This window comes from Trachurus trachurus (assembly GCF_905171665.1).
Source record: "Trachurus trachurus genome assembly, chromosome: 16".
NCBI classification, from domain to species: domain Eukaryota; kingdom Metazoa; phylum Chordata; class Actinopteri; order Carangiformes; family Carangidae; genus Trachurus; species Trachurus trachurus.
The window spans coordinates 20,519,766-20,535,487 of record NC_139902.1 but is presented as its reverse complement, the minus strand read 5'-3'; the positions used below and the strand labels follow the sequence as shown (position 1 = coordinate 20,535,487).

The 15,722-nt window shown below is 40.9% G+C and overlaps 1 protein-coding gene across 3 annotated transcripts; it reads left to right on the top strand.

Annotated features, from left to right (window-relative positions):
* Positions 1-3,199: 3,199 nt before the first annotated feature.
* zfat (zinc finger and AT hook domain containing) lies at positions 3,200-15,375 on the top strand. 3 transcript variants are annotated; one of them, XM_083989625.1, is made up of 24 exons: positions 3,200-3,365; positions 4,929-5,087; positions 5,407-5,574; positions 5,739-5,867; positions 6,080-6,181; positions 6,405-6,527; positions 6,647-6,720; positions 6,803-6,888; positions 7,088-7,183; positions 7,849-7,997; positions 8,074-8,165; positions 8,422-8,570; positions 8,655-9,567; positions 10,101-10,227; positions 10,407-10,639; positions 10,980-11,061; positions 11,493-11,612; positions 12,694-12,867; positions 13,014-13,102; positions 13,527-13,665; positions 13,750-13,856; positions 14,132-14,219; positions 14,761-14,858; positions 14,946-15,375. In XM_083989625.1, the coding sequence occupies exons 1-24, from the start codon at positions 3,347-3,349 to the stop codon at positions 15,129-15,131; spliced, it is 3,702 nt and encodes a 1,233-aa protein (XP_083845751.1). In that variant the 5' UTR covers positions 3,200-3,346; the 3' UTR covers positions 15,132-15,375. The 3 variants fall into 3 exon arrangements, with proteins under 3 accessions (XP_083845751.1, XP_083845750.1, XP_083845749.1); XM_083989624.1 differs by having other exon boundaries at positions 14,940-15,375; XM_083989623.1 differs by having other exon boundaries at positions 14,761-15,375.
* The last annotated feature ends 347 nt before the right edge of the window (positions 15,376-15,722 follow it).

Genomic DNA, 15,722 nt, shown 5'->3' with positions numbered 1-15,722 from the left:
GGCCTGCATGTTCATTGTACAGCAGGGTAATAAAATAAAAGCATTTGTCTTATTTTTCTTATTTATTTTTTCATCTCAATTTTAAATATGACCCATTCCTGATGCAGCAGGAAAATAAATAAGAAAGACAGATAGCAGCCCGTTTATCATATAATTATATTATTATCTTATGTGATGACTAAATTGGTTTCAGCGGCATGACCCTCATGTTTTATTGTGACTTAACAGGATGGCTGTGAAGCTGCTTTGTCTCTTTCTGCTGCTGGCTCTGTTGTGTCCCAGCTGGGCCGGCAAACACAAATGTCTCACATCTGCCTCCAGCTGTGATGAGTGTATCCAGTCTGGCCCGGAGTGCGCTTGGTGCACTGCCCTTGATTCTACCGTTCGCTGTCATAACGTCAGAGGGCTGCAGAGAGCAGGCTGTCACAAAAGTTATGTATATAATCCCCAGGGCAGGGTGGAGGTTGTCAGGAATGACAGAAGGTAAGTGTACCAGCTTAAAGAAAAAAAAACAACACTAGTAAGGCTGTCAGATAAAAACTAGCAGTCTCATCAGCTGAGAGGGCAATACAGATAAGCAAGCATCTATCCCCAACTACCATAACACTAGAGTACATTCTGATTTGTTCAAAGCCATAATTATTTCGGTATTTATTTATTGTTAACTATTAAATGTCTGAAGCACAGAAGCAGCAGATGCCAGGGCTCTGTTCTTCCAGCCCCAGGAGATGTCGCTCCGTTTGAGGCCGGGTGTGAGCCAGAGTTTCCCTCTTAATTTCACCATGCCAGAAGGCCAGCCTGTCCCAGAGCTGACGATGGACACCAGCAATGTGCCAGAGGGAGTCAACATCACATTCAGTAGTGTCACAACTGGAAACCCCCTACTTGTTGAGGTCAGGAAAAGTAGGAGAAAATCTCACAAAAACCTCAGAAAACAGAAATTATTATAATAGCGGATCCTCTGTTCTGTAGGTGAGTGTGAAGGTCGCCCAGTGTCCGCAGAATGGGACTGGGCCCTGGGCCGCTCACATCACACCCAGAGGATTTTCATCAAGTGTGAAGCTGGAAATAACTCTGGAATGTGAGTAAAACTGTAGAGCTACAGCTAATATGGTATTAAAGAATACGATTTAGATGACAAGATTGCACCTTAATATGACAAATGTGTTGTGTAAAAAATAAATAGGCTACATACAAACTGTCTCCTCAGGTCAGTGTGACTGCATGAGAAACCGTGAAGAGAGCAGCCCTGCGTGCAGTGGTCACGGAGACTTGGTGTGTGGCCAGTGTGAGTGCCACAAGCCTTACACTGGACGACTCTGCCAGAGGGGCACTGGTGATTCATTTTCTTCAACCAGCGATGACCGCTGCCGCTCCCGCCCGCATGCCCCTGTTTGCAGTGGCAGGGGTCAGTGTGTGGAGGGCTTCTGTGAGTGCAACCTACGAGAAAACCCAGAAGAAAGATACAGCGGGCAATACTGCGAGTGCAGCAACTTTGACTGTCCTTTCTCCAATAGGCTGTATGATATGAGATATTTTATATTTGCATTTGCAATGTAGCACTGTCTTCAGACTGAAATTCAAAAAACTACAATGTCTGTCCAACAGAATATGTGGAGGCCATGGGAAGTGTATGTGCGGACACTGCATTTGTGATGATGACTGGACTGGTGAAGACTGCAGCTGCTCCATGGAAACAGCCTCCTGTATGGCAACAAACCAGCAGCTGTGTAACGGTAAAGGGATGTGTCAGTGTGGAACATGTAAATGTCCGCCACCATACCAAGGCCTGACCTGTGAGGACAGTCCGTTTGTCGGGCATTCGGGATGGGAAAGATGAAAGACGGGTGAGAGATGGTTGTTTTTAATATAACCTGTTATGGTGGAATGAGATGGCAAATTAATTATTTTTCTTTAGCTGGAGGGCGATGTTAAGTGCTCTCTAATTATATTCTAAATATTACCTGAAGCTATGAACTACTATTAAAAGGCGAAAATGATTCATTTAGGACAAAACCTTTAAATAGAGGATGTGTTGTGTGTGTAGAAACACAGAAAGATAATACAACAGTTTGTCTGAAATTCATTTACAATCCTTGAATTGATTGTGTCCTCTCATTCGGATCAGATGTGACAGAGAGTGTGGCTACCTCAGCGTGACGATGGTGGAGACCAGACATGATCTGCCACAAGAGAGAGGAGGATACTGTAAAATGAGAAGCCGTGATGACTCCTGTTTGTTCCACTACACCATCTCCAACACGCAGTCTGGAGGTCAACATTCAACCGTGGCACGAGCCAGAGAATGTCCCAGCGGACTGTCCTGACCAACTGGCATATAGGAGTAATGTGTGTGCTGAGTTTTCCCAATCAAGCCCAGCTGTATTTCCTGTCTTATGTGTAACCAAAGATATTCAATAAATGGACTCCTTATTTGTTCTCTTAACAGCCTTAATTTCAGTCATTGTAAACAGGCAAATAAACAAATTTACAACCTGGTTATGCTATGTTGTTATGTTGTTCCGGTTTTCATTATTTTATTGCACTGTGCTGAAGTTTTGTGATTTAAAAAAGAGGTGTAATGACCCCTGGGTCAAGAGGACAACTTGGGACAAGTGTAATAGCCTACAAAATAATATTGGTGGACTACTCCCGTTTTGATCCAATAAAATCCAACTAGGGGAGCCAGATTCTGGTGGGGGGTTGGAAAATTCTACCCTAAGAAATAAAGTTTAAAACATGTAGGCTATTTTAAAAAAGCAGGTTGTTCAAAGCTCTGTTTTCTAAAAGAGGGGAAAACATGTCTTTTATTCTGGGGGTTCTGTCTTGTTTTCTTTAACTTGAAATGCAGGCATTTAATTTATTTGCCTGGGTTTACTTTTATTTATGGTAAAATAGGTAGCCTACTTGATAAGGCTACTAGTGCAATGTGCAATGTCAAACGTTTCCTGTTGAAACCATATGAACATTGTTGATTTTATTTAATCGACATAGGGGTAGGCTATAAGACAAAATTTGGACTTTCTGAGGTTCGGACTTTTTATTTGGACACAATTTTAGTAGTCTTTTACTGGACCTCATTTCATTGAATACCCCTGCTGGCTGCTGCAGTTCATTCAGTCTTCCTGCCACAGAGGGCGCTGCCTGCTACACCGTCACTACGTCCCGTCCGGTCCCGTCCGCTTCCGCTGGTTGGGAGGACTTGTGTCGCAGATTCGACAGAAATGTGTTAATACGCAATATGAAATTATGCTCTATAGCCAGATTCAAAGATTATATTTAGTTACACCATGGCTTAGGTCTATTGATTAATTAGTGTTGTTTTGCAGTTTTCTGCGCGGGAGGAATGGAGGGACGAAAAGCGGGTAAGAGTTTGGGCTAGCTTCAACTCGAATATGTTTGTCGGGTCTTCATTTTTTTTTTTTTTAGCTTTGGCCAAAAACAAACAAACACGTCTACGCTTGAAATATGGTCCCCACGCAGATTTGTAGTTTTGTAATTTATGTTCGCATTGTTAAAAAAAAAGAAGATGTTTACGACTGTTTCTTGTGTAGTAAAGGTACACTGAGGTCTGTAGAGTTTGGTCTGACTCTGTGGGCAGCTGTTTGTAGGCTGTCACAGCATCAGACTGGAGAGAGAGAGCGAGAGATGCCACCATGTTTCATCATGTCCTGTTGTCAATTCATCAACTACAGGATGTACGGTTAAAGCACAACGTGCTTTCTAGTTTGATGTCAACTGGCGATCACATACCTGACAGACTCCGAACGTAAACACACATGAGCTGGCAGTTAACACTGTTCCCCGGCAACGGTAGCGTTCCTTTTTGCCTGACAACGCTACAATCATCAGTCCCATTCAAAGACAAAACACAACCTTAATCACTTAAAAATAACTTGCTTTCAGTTCATAGCCACGATTTCATATGTACTGTGAGATCACCAAGAAGATAACACGTCTTAGAAAATAGTAACTCTTAACATTTTTGATGTACTGAGGAGCTGCACTTTTTTTTCATTCACATAGGCTACTGTTCAATAATGAGGCAGATCTCATTGTACAGTTCTCATGACACAATCCGATGTGAACAAGCTGTTTACACTCACTGCGAAAAAAAAGGATACTCATTATCAGAACTGTAACTATAAAATGATTATTGAATTGACAGAAAATGCTTTAGTAATCATTCAAGTACATTTGAATGCACTTGGTGTGTAGAGTTTGGTCAGACTCTGTGGACAGCTGTTTGTGGGCTGCACAGGAGCAAAGTGTCCCTGGGTCTGAGACCATTAGATGAGATGAGAGGATGAGACTGGAGAGAGAGAGAGAGAGAGAGAGAGAGAGAACACATCGTTAAGCACTTAGAAATAACTTGCTATCATTTCATATCCAGGTTTTCCAATTTGTTGTGTGATTGTGGTTTATTTCACGTTTTAGAAAATGGTGATTCATTTTAAACTTGAAGTGCTGGGGGGAGCTGCACTTATTGTTCAGTGAATGAGGCTGATCTCATTGTATCAATTCCCGTTAATAGTGACATAATCAGAAACAAGCTGTTTACAAAACTGCGAAAAATAGATTCCTATTATCAGAACTGTAACAGTAAATTGATTATTGAATTGACAGAAAATTATTTGGAATCTGACTTTATATTGCATCTTAGTACTATGGGATGTTGATATGACATTATCAACTTCTCTTCTGAGAAATTGGTGGATAGACTGATATCTATTTATATTTAATGACATTTTATAGGCTAGACCAAACAATTGATAAATTAATCAAGTATATTATCACAGTCCTGTTTATACCTAATCAAAGTCCTTGTCTCTGACCTAATTCTTCCAATCACGGATGTGATGTGTTTTCTCATTCCCAATTAACCCTCTGTTTTCTCTGTGGCACTTTACCCCTCACTGTCTTTCTAGCTGGTACGATGTTCATGTGTCGGCTGTGCAACCTCTTCTCTCCCAGTCGCTCTCCACTGCTGGCCCATTGTTCTCAACTGCATCCCCAGCAGGAGGCTCCTGATGACATCATCATTGCACTGCAGCCCCTTGTAGAGGAGCCTGTGGAGACACTGGCAGGTCAGATAAGTGTACTAGTAGTACAGGAATACAGGAATATGTCAAAGGTATTTTGTGTCATAATTGTCACATTCTCTAATTTAAGGATGAACTGGACTATGGACTTGATTGTCTGTCCTAGAACATTAATACAGGGTTCAGTCCCACATCTGGGGTCAACTCCCTGTTAAAATTATTTGTAGGAAGAAATTAGCAAGATACAGTAATTAATATTCAAACCAAATACAAATGTGTAGAATTAATAGTGTCACTAAACTTTAACTCTGCTGATTAACAAGAATAGATGAGAGAAACCTCTTGCTGTCTTGTGGACCAACAGAGAGTCCAGTGAAGCGAAAGCGAGGACGACCAAAAGGCTCTACGAAGAAGACTCGCACAGACTTGACAGAGGGCAAGGCTGCATCCACTCATTCTCCAGGGGATACTTTTCAAAGAAAAGAAGAAAGGAATAAGAAGGAAGGAGACCAGCAAAGTAACATAATAGAAGGTAATCCTGTTGCCACTTATGCATAGCTCATAATCATTTCCTTTTCACATTGAAGACAGGACAAGCACCTGCAATAAGCCAGGTTAGAGTCGATCCAACCTGACCCAGGTGATCTCCTCACCTCCACTCTCCATTCTGTCTCTTTTTTCGTGTCCTTCCACTAGGTGAAAGCCATGATGGGATTTTGGGACTTCGGTGTAGAAACTGCCATCGCTCATTCAGAAACAGACGACAGATCCTCAAACATATTTGTCTGAGAGAGGAGGAAGAGGAGGAGGATGAAGGGGAGAGTGGTGAGGAATGAAACATTAAGATTTAATTGTTAGGAAGTTATAAGTTTGATGTGATGGAGAATTTTTGGAATTATTCTTACTTCGGTTATTATCAATAAAAACGTTTTCGTCATGTGCAGATGTGTGCAGATGTTGGGGGAAACTACGGAAAATATTCACATAAGTGAACTTGGCTGTTCAGGTGATAGTAGCTATGCAACAATCATTTTCAGGGAGCAACCATGTCGGAGCAGGAGTTGTGGGTTCTGGGAGTTTGGGCCCTGCGAAAGCTGATCCAAAACAGACGAACCAAAATCCAGCGAGGTCTGAAAAAGGTTTGTTTAAAATCAGGATTAATTAATACTTCTGTCTGAAAGCATAGGAGACGATTGAGGTGATGAGCATATACTGTATTACATACAGTATGAAGACAAAATATCTGTTAGCTCATCATCTCATGGTCTACTTAACTATGATATCAGTAATTGCTGGGATTGTTTAAGTAGGATTCTGTTTTAATTGTATAGTCATATACATAGCCTTGCTTTGTGCTTATAGACGTGGGCAGCTCTAGACCCCCGAGAACCAACCGAAGCCGTGTCTCCAAAGAAGGAGGCCCAGCAGCAGGAAGCAAAAAGTCAGTCATTAGTGTTGTTCTGAAGGAAGATGAAACACTTCCAGGTCAGTGTTTTTTTTTGTTTTCTTTTTTCCTAGTTTTTACACATTGGCCAACAAATGACTCCACTGCTATCCTATCAGCTGTGTGTGTTATGAGTACCGGGTTTTCTTTATTTCAACAGGTGTTTCTAAAATGGTTCCAGTAGAGGATGGTTTAGCAGAACAAGAGTCAACAGCCATGAAGGCTCAGCCTCAGGTAAAAACAGGAGCACCCAAACATTAAAGGATGGGTTTGAATATGATGAGTTTATTTATGACATTTTTTGTTCATTCAACAGTCTGCAGTCTTTCACAGTCAGTCACAAGGCCTTGCAAATGAAGCTGCTGTCTGTGAGGGTAAGACTACAATGGACCAGGAGCAGAGGTGATTTAATGGAAAATGTCTATCTCTCCTGTAGTTCTTAGATTGTAACACAAAACTAACAAACTGTTTGGTGAAAATCTGACAATAATATATGTATAGAATCTCATTGTTTATGATACAGACTTAACAAACTTACATCAGTTTACCACTTAATGTTATCTGCACAGAGCAGTCTAATCCTTTTGTTTTCCACTCATAGTTCTGATCCAGCCTCCACAACAACAACAGCAGCAGCAGCGGCGGCGGCGGCCAGCAAAGGCTTCCAGGAATATTCTATCAAGCAAGATGCTACCAAGTACTATATGAATACTTTTTGTTGAGTGTATGAACAACAATATTATTCTGTAGTAATTCAGAGGTCAAGTATAGCTGAAGGCATCTGCAACTACAAACTAAATATTGATATGAATAGGGAGGCCTGTCAAAATCATGAAATTTTAGTTGATGATTAATTGCCATAATTGCGATTAATGATGTAATTGTCTTTTTCTGATCATTTTATGCCACTATTATAGTAAGCATAAACATATGTTAGTAATAAAAGTACACCTTATGAGGAAGAAGAAGAGACATTTATTGGCTTTGCAACTAAATCCATGATGTTAATGTCAATTGATGCTCATCAAATATTGGGAACAGTTTGTGGGACTCCACTCATGTGTCATTTAACCATAGGTAAATAATTGCGGTCAGCTCAAATGATCATGAACAGGTGATTATGTAATGATTATGACAGGCCTGTGAATAGGTAAAAAGAAATGTTTTCATATTTATAAGGAATTAAATGTTACTTTGTGTTTTTTATTGGCATGTTGCTATCTGTGTGGTCTAGTTGTAGACAGAGCAACAGTAACATTGATAAACTGGTAAATGTATTATTTACCAGTTATATTTGGTAAATGTATTGGCTTTTGGTGCAATATAAATAAACCTTACTTATTTTTACTCTCTGTCTCCCAGTTTACCTCAGAGCCAGCTGAAGATCTTCGCCTGCGAGTTCTGTAATAAGATCTTTAAGTTCAGACATTCACTGATCGCCCACCTCAGGACCCACACCCAGGAGAAACCGTTCCAGTGTTCACACTGTGACTATGCATCAGCCATCAAAGGTACATCCAAAATGACTCATAAATCTGTAGAACATTGCTTAGGGTAACTCTTTATTTCCTTACTTACTTTTCAAAGCCAACCTGAATGTTCACCTGAGGAAGCACACAGGGGAGAAGTTCAGCTGTCATCACTGTCCTTTCAACTGCCTCAGCCCCGGACACCTCAAGGTGAGTTAACACGCAAACTTGATACCTAACTTATGTTAGGTTGCCATTATAACTTATCTTCATACTGTAATGTAGCAGTCCACTGGCTTGAATCTCATTGTGGTTCATTGGTGGATGTATTTTCAGTCATGTGGTTTCGTGTGGTGATTCTTCGATTCTAATTCCTGCATTCAGATTGCTTGGGTTTCTAATGCTGAGCACAAAGCTGCACTGGTTCTCTGGTTGCAGGTGTAACTCTGTGTTTCTGATACTTCAGGTCCACATAGAGCGGGTCCATCTGAAGGTGAAGCAGCACTGCAGCTTCTGTGAGAAGAAATACTCAGATGTAAAGAACTTGCTGAAACACATAGAGAAACGGCATAACCTGAAAGACCCTGAAGTCCACCAGAGCTACCAGCAACTGAGGTGTGATACACATTGTCTCAGAATTAAATTCACCCGTGACTGTTCAACCAGCTAAAAGCCTTTCAATTGATCTATCTTTTCCAGGTTAAAGACTCGTCAGGGTCTCAGACAGCTCCTGTACCACTGTCCCACCTGTAACCGACGCTTCAAGAACCATCTGGAGCGGGAGCGCCACCTGTTGGTCCACGGGCCTCAACGTCCTTTTGCCTGCCAGCTCTGCGACCACGCCGCAACCAAGATGGACACCCTGGCCGCTCATGTCAGGAAACACCTCTTCCTGTACATGTGCTGTGTGTGCGATGGGAAGTTTGTCAGTTCTCAGATACTGAAGAGTCATCTGGAAGAGTCTCACTCCGAGCTGGACCAGGAGCAGGCCTTCACCGACTGCATCAATAACAGCTACTACCTTATACAGCCTGGTGGAGACATGTGGGGGGAGGAGGAGAGGGAGGACACAGAGACAGGGAAGAAGGGAGAGCACAGGGTAGAGCGGGAGGGGGAAGATGACAGGACGACAGAGGACGAGGGAAGAAACGGTGTTGGAGTAGAGGAGTGGCCGGCTGGGGGAGTGGAGCAGCTGGAGGCGCCAGGGACAGAGCAAGGAGAGCAAGAGAGGAAAGAAGATGAAGCTCAGGGTGACAGTGCACAAGATGTACAGAAGACGGAAAGAGAGACAGGAAAAGAAGAAGTCAAAAATGGAGATGTAGAGCAAGGTTCCCAAGAAGCGGTCTCCATCAAAACCACAACACCCCCTGACAGACGTGACCAAGCAGAGGCCAACGCAGCGGACCCGTGCACCCCTGCAGCTGAACATACAGGCAGAGATGAACAAAGCACACAGACCTTTTCATTGTCTGAGAGCATTCACAGCCCTTCAGCCAAAAACACACATCAGACGTCATCATCAGGAAACGCAAGTTTAGCTGATTTGGGCGTAAACACAGCCTCATCATCAGCACCCTCAGGGGAAGAGGGACAAACTCCACTTTCTGAGAAGGTAGGCCAAAACAAGAGCAAGTTTGGGATTTAATAAATATAATATAAAAATGTAATTCCACAAAATTATAACAGAATTTTCAACAATTTGAAACAAAAGCAGATGGATACATCTTTATTATTGATAACACATACTTAACATACTTCTGTAAAGTATATAGAAAAGGTGACAATCGACAGTAAATGTTTTCAATATGATTATACTCCAGTTACTGGATGACATCATTTTGTGGAATTAATATTTCTACTATTGGTCTAGTGTCTAGTATTTCTAATTAACTTCTTTAAAAGGTTTCTTATCTCTGCAGTTTGAAAATTAGGTGGTTTTGATCTGTTTTTTAAGATCTATTTATCTCTATCCTGCTGCATCAGTAATGCTGTTTAAATTATTTGATTAGACTTCACCTCATTCAGTCGTTCATTTATGTGTCTAAATTAACTAACTTTTCTCAGAAGTTGTCTCCTTTCAAACATCAGCTCATGCTCCCCTGAGGCAGACTTCCTTCTGACTCCTTCTTTGTTTCCTGCTGGCAGGAGTCAGAGGTTTTTCATCAGAGTGCCTTTCAGCAGGTGTTTTCATCTCTTCAGAAGACTCGGCTCAATATGGAGACTTACCAACGGCTCAGGAAAATTTACGGAGAGCTGGAATGCCAATACTGTGGTAAGATGATGAAACTCCCCTGAGTATCCTGGTTTTGTTCTTTTATCTCATTGTATTTATTCATTATTCATTTTACTTTGTACTCCATCTTATTGTTTATTGCTTAACCTGTTCTCTATCAGGTGTGAGTATCGAACAGCTTCTGTCGCTTCTAATCATCTTTTATTTCTACTGCACAGGTAAACTGTTCTGGTACAAAGTCCACTATAATGTCCATGTACGCACACACACCAAGGAGCACTCTCATTACTGCACAAAGTGCAGCTACTCATCCATCACCAAAAGCTCTTTAAAGCGGCACCAGATCCAGAAGCACAGCGGCCTGCTGCTGCCTTGTTCTAATCCCGGCTGTAAATATACCACACCTGACAAATACAAACTACAAGCCCACCTGAGGATGCACCAGGAACAGGTAATCAGCAGAGAAGGATAGTTTTTTAATATATTGCCAGTATAATTTCAAGTTAATGCACTTGGTCTTCGTGACATTTAGATTTATTGTGATGCACTGAGACAGTCAAGAAGTGGCATGTTTATTGTTTGAAGTTTATGAAGCCGCTTGACCTACCCTCCACTTCTGTTGCTACGGTTACACATGGCAAACCACTGTAGGAGAATATGCCAAGTCTGATTATGTGTCATTTTATAGATAATCACAATCTCAATTGATCAGCATTTGGATCTACTGTATTTGTAATAAATGTATTCTGCGATGAACTCTTGATGAACTTTGTCTTGCTGTTGCATTACAGGGGAAGAGTGCCGCCTGTCCTGTCTGTCAGCACAGCTATCCAGAGCACAAACTTAAACACCACATCAAAACTTCCCACCCTGGTAAAGAACACACAAACATATCTATTCTACACACATGGGCAGACAAACACACAATGACCTGTCAGTGCCTCAGTGTGAAACAGTTTCAAACTTGTGCCTAATAAGATCAGTGTGAGTATTCACATGTGCCCACTCGGCCAAATCCAGACTCCAGGATGGAGCCTTTCATGGAGCCAGACACTGACAGCTCAACTATTTTCACTCATTTACCTTGTTGTCTAAAGATCACTGCCAATATTTCAGTGTGTCATTTCCTACTTATAGTTTAAGGTAACTCATTGTAATTATCAACTTACAATTTATTGCCTGTTTACTGCAACCTGGAAAATCCCCTGTTTCATGTTTTTAGGTGTGGAAATAACATGTTCAGCTGTTCAACCAGATGCTATTGAAGGTCACAAATAATTTTTGGTTTTGTGTGTGACGTGCAGATACGTTGCCTGTGCAGGGAAAAGGACTGATGGTGCAGCGTGCAGAGAAGTGTCCTTACTGTGACTCCTACTTCCTGAAGAACAGCAGTGACTTTCAGCAGCACATCTGGGCTCACCAAGGTGTGATATCCCTCAACCTTTTACACAGACAAGCACACACCCACAGTCTGGACCAACACATCTGGCCTGTAATTGTCCATCTGCAGTATTTGATTACTGTTTGAGCTTCCATTTACTTCTCTTCCTCCTGGCCGCGCTCCAGGGGGATGGACTAGACTGAAAACACACCGCAGATGTTGCAGGAGGAAATTGGCCTGTGGGTCAGTCTGTGAAATGATCTGAACACAAACAAACAAAATGATCCTTGTGTGCCACTAGCTTTATCTTAAAGATACAAACAAATAAGAAGCGTAGTAATGAAGTCAAACAAAGGTTACAAGACCTGTTGTTTTGGCCTTGCAGTGTGTATTAGTTTCTACAAAACACATATCAATTTGGTTTGCTAAATACAAAAATACAAAAACCATGGCTACATCAGCCAAATGAAGAGGTGTATAAACTACGGTAAGTAAATGTACAAATACCGTAACTGAAAATGACTTTGGTAAAAGTTAAAGTCACCCTTAAGAAAATCACTTGAATAAAAGTCTGAAAGGAGCTCAAATGTACTTAATTAGATTTCTGCTTTAATTTGTAACGAGTAACGAGTAACGAGGTGGCAAATGTCAAAGTAATGGAGTAAAAGTACATTGTTTAACTTTTAAATGTAGTAGAGTAAAAGTAAAAGTCCCGATTTAAAAAAAAAAACTAAAGTAAAGTACAGATCCTCAAAAAAACTACTTACTGTAAGTAGTCTAACAAAGTACATCTACTTCGTTACTATCCACCTCTGAGCAAATGTTAGCCCGAGTCCTTCTCTCCTCAGTTCCTGCTTTAACACTTGCTTAACTCAATGAGCTGTTTACCTTGAAGTTGCATCTGTCATGAAGCTGTGGCAGACATACTGTACATCCAGAGCAGGTGTTCATTAAGGTGGTTAGTGAATACAGCCAATTTACTGCAGTGCATATGCTCATTGTCTTTTTGCTGCCAATGTCCTCGCCACTTTCACATCCCTGTTTCCTGTCGTCCTGTGTTCTCGTTCCATGGTTGGTGCTGAGCTGCTGCCGATCCGTCTCTAAACCTGTGTCCATGTGCGCAGGTCTGAAGCCGTACGTCTGCACAGTGTGTGACTACGCAGGCCGCAGTAAGAGCAACCTGAAGACCCACATGAACAGACACAACACAGAGAAACGTCACCTCTGTGACCTGTGTGGTAAAAAGTTCAAATCTAAAGTCACGCTGAAAAGCCACAGGCTGAGCCACACCAATGAAGGTACATACTGTACATACACACATACACACTCTGCTATGTCCCTGGTGATGATTGTTTGTTTTGAAATGTCATAGTTGTCACTTGGTTTTATAGTTGATTATTTGGTGTGAGAAAGTAGAAAGTGAAACATAGTTCTCTTTGTTCAGGGAAACGGTTTCAGTGTTCGGAGTGTGACTTTACGTCGGCCTCTAAACCGTCCTTACTCAGACACATGGAGCAACATGCTGAATTCAAGGTATGAGCAACACTAGAAGACACACACAGAATCACTCTTGTAACTTAAAAATGTAAAAATAACATCATATAAATCAGATAGGGTAAGAAATTGTTTGAAAACCTAATTAAAAATAAATAAATAAATAAATCCAACAACAGTATTTAATCTTTACCTTTATCTATGAATGATTAAACCTCACTTGCAGTATTCTTTGTTCTGGAAACTAAAGACTATTCAACCATGTGTCACTGTATTGCCACTTTGTCAAAATTAAACAACAGTAGGAATGGGTCATAACGTTAATTCATGCCCCATGTGATTTTGTTTGTAACAAAGTAGTTGATCAGTTGTTCAGAAATATCAATGAATGTTTTAGAATCACTCGTGTTGTACTTTTGTTTCATTTGCATTTACCTGGATGTGTTTGTGTCTGTCCCCGTAGCCATTTCGCTGTGCCCACTGCCACTACTCCTGTAACATCGCTGGTCCGCTGAAGCGTCACTACAACTCGAAACACCCAGATCAGAAATATGAGAACGCTGGACCCGGACTTCCCAACGTTGATGCTATGAAACAACAAGGTGCGATTTCTACCAGTTTATTTCACAAGAGGCATTAACAAAGCAAAAAAAGTGTGTTCAGCCTTTGTGTGTTCTGGTGTTTAGGTGGAATGAAGTGTCCTGAATGCGAATTTGTTTATGGCACTAAGTGGGAGCTGAACCGCCACTTGAAGAGCAAGCACAGCCTGAAAGTGGTGGAAGAGTCCTGGGAGGTAATGGTACAGTACACACACACACACACACACACACACACACACACACACACACACACACACACACACACACACACACACACACACACACACACACACACACACACACACACACAAACACACACACACACAAACACACACACACACAAACACACACACACACACACAATCAAGAACAGCGTAGAAGTCGACTTAACTTGACCATTATCATACATGTATTTGTGCCAACCATTTTTGAGGATCATACAGTATCTGCCCTATGTATAAATATCCAGGTGGGTGAAACAGTAGAGACCCAGTATGTTTCTGTGGAGGATGAAGAGCAGCTGACAGACGCACCTGTAGCAGCCCTGCATGACAATGGTGAGAACAATAACAGTGTGGTAGATGAGTGATTCAGCCAGACACTGCACTGCAAAAACTCAAAGTCTTACCAAGAATATTTGTCAAAATGTCATTTCTAGTCAAAACAAATCTAATTATACTTAAAATAAGACTCATCACATTTAAAAAGTAGCTTGTTTTTAGACACTTTTTACTTTTTTCAAGCATATTCTCCACTTGAAATAAAATTCATAAAATCTGATAGTGTAGCAAGTTTTTCTTTCTTATTACAAGCACAAAAAACTTACTTACTTCAATTGAAAATTAATTTTGAAACAAGTGAAAATTATCTAAAAACAAGTTAATCTTTAGGTGATGAGTCTTATTTTAAGTGGAAATAGATTAGTTTTGACTAGAAATGAGACATTTTGACAAGAAATAAGACAAATATTCTTGGAAAGATTTTGAGTTTTTGCAGTGTGACAGTCAGTAAAGGGCTGTTTGTTTCCATTCCTGTTTATCCTTGTTTTTAATATTCTGTAGTGTGTTTCCTATTTAACACATTGTTTTCTGTGTCTAGTCAATATCCAGCAGATCACCGAGTTCAGTTCAGAGACTCAAGATGCCGTCGCCTCCATGGTTGCCATGGCTCCAGGCACTGTTACTGTAGTACAGCAGGTAAACATCATGTTATCGCTCACTAACGAACGAAACCACGAATGTTTACAACAAAATGTTGATGTTAAGTTGTTGCCGAAGTTGCAGGTGGCCGACGAACAGGAAGTGGGCAACCAGCTGATGGTGGTGAACGCAGACGGGGGTCTGACCGGTGACCAGGTGATGGTGGTGGAGGACGCACACGGCCTGGAGGCTCTGACAGTCCTTACTCAGGGAGACAACACTCACCACTATATTGTCTACGTTCAGGAACACACTGTAGAAATCAACTAGTGATGCCTGTAATTTAGCATAAGATTGGTGATTCATCAGTGCTGAGTATATCAGTGAGTATTAGACCAGTTTACAACATAAAATGCCCCAGTAAGCAATAAAATCAGGATTTGCTGAATGTTTCCTAATCATCATCATGAATATTCTACATCAGTTTTATTCTTCAGTCACTTGATAATAATCAGAACAATAAGTGCAATGCTTTCTTTTGTGACTATGTGACATATTTTGTACTTCTAAAGTATATTTGAATAAAACCCCAGTCTTGCACTATGTGATGCTCTGGAGTGGATTGTGCTAAATGTCTTGTCTTGAAACTCAAATGTTTTTATGAACATTTCTATGACATAAACATTTAACATGTGATAAAGCACTTTGATATAACAACACAGATTAAGTGCCAAATACTTCTTAGTTATCAGCAATAGTCTACCAGAAAAGAAACAGCTGAACATAACATCACAGGAGAAACTTTTGGAGAAACAGACCCACAGATTATGATCTAAACATAGCTCTATTTAGCATTTTATTGTTTGAAAACCAACAAAGAAGAACAGAGAACAACATTTTGGCATAGATAGTATCAATTTA

What these genes read in the sequence shown, in the direction of transcription:
- zfat (XM_083989623.1), top strand. An exon ending in GGAAGATGAAACACTTCCAG is followed by an intron (nt 6,528 to 6,646) that starts GTCAGTGTTTTT and finishes TTATTTCAACAG; the next exon opens with GTGTTTCTAAAATGGTTCCA. An exon ending in TGAGGATGCACCAGGAACAG is followed by an intron (nt 10,640 to 10,979) that starts GTAATCAGCAGA and finishes GTTGCATTACAG; the next exon opens with GGGAAGAGTGCCGCCTGTCC.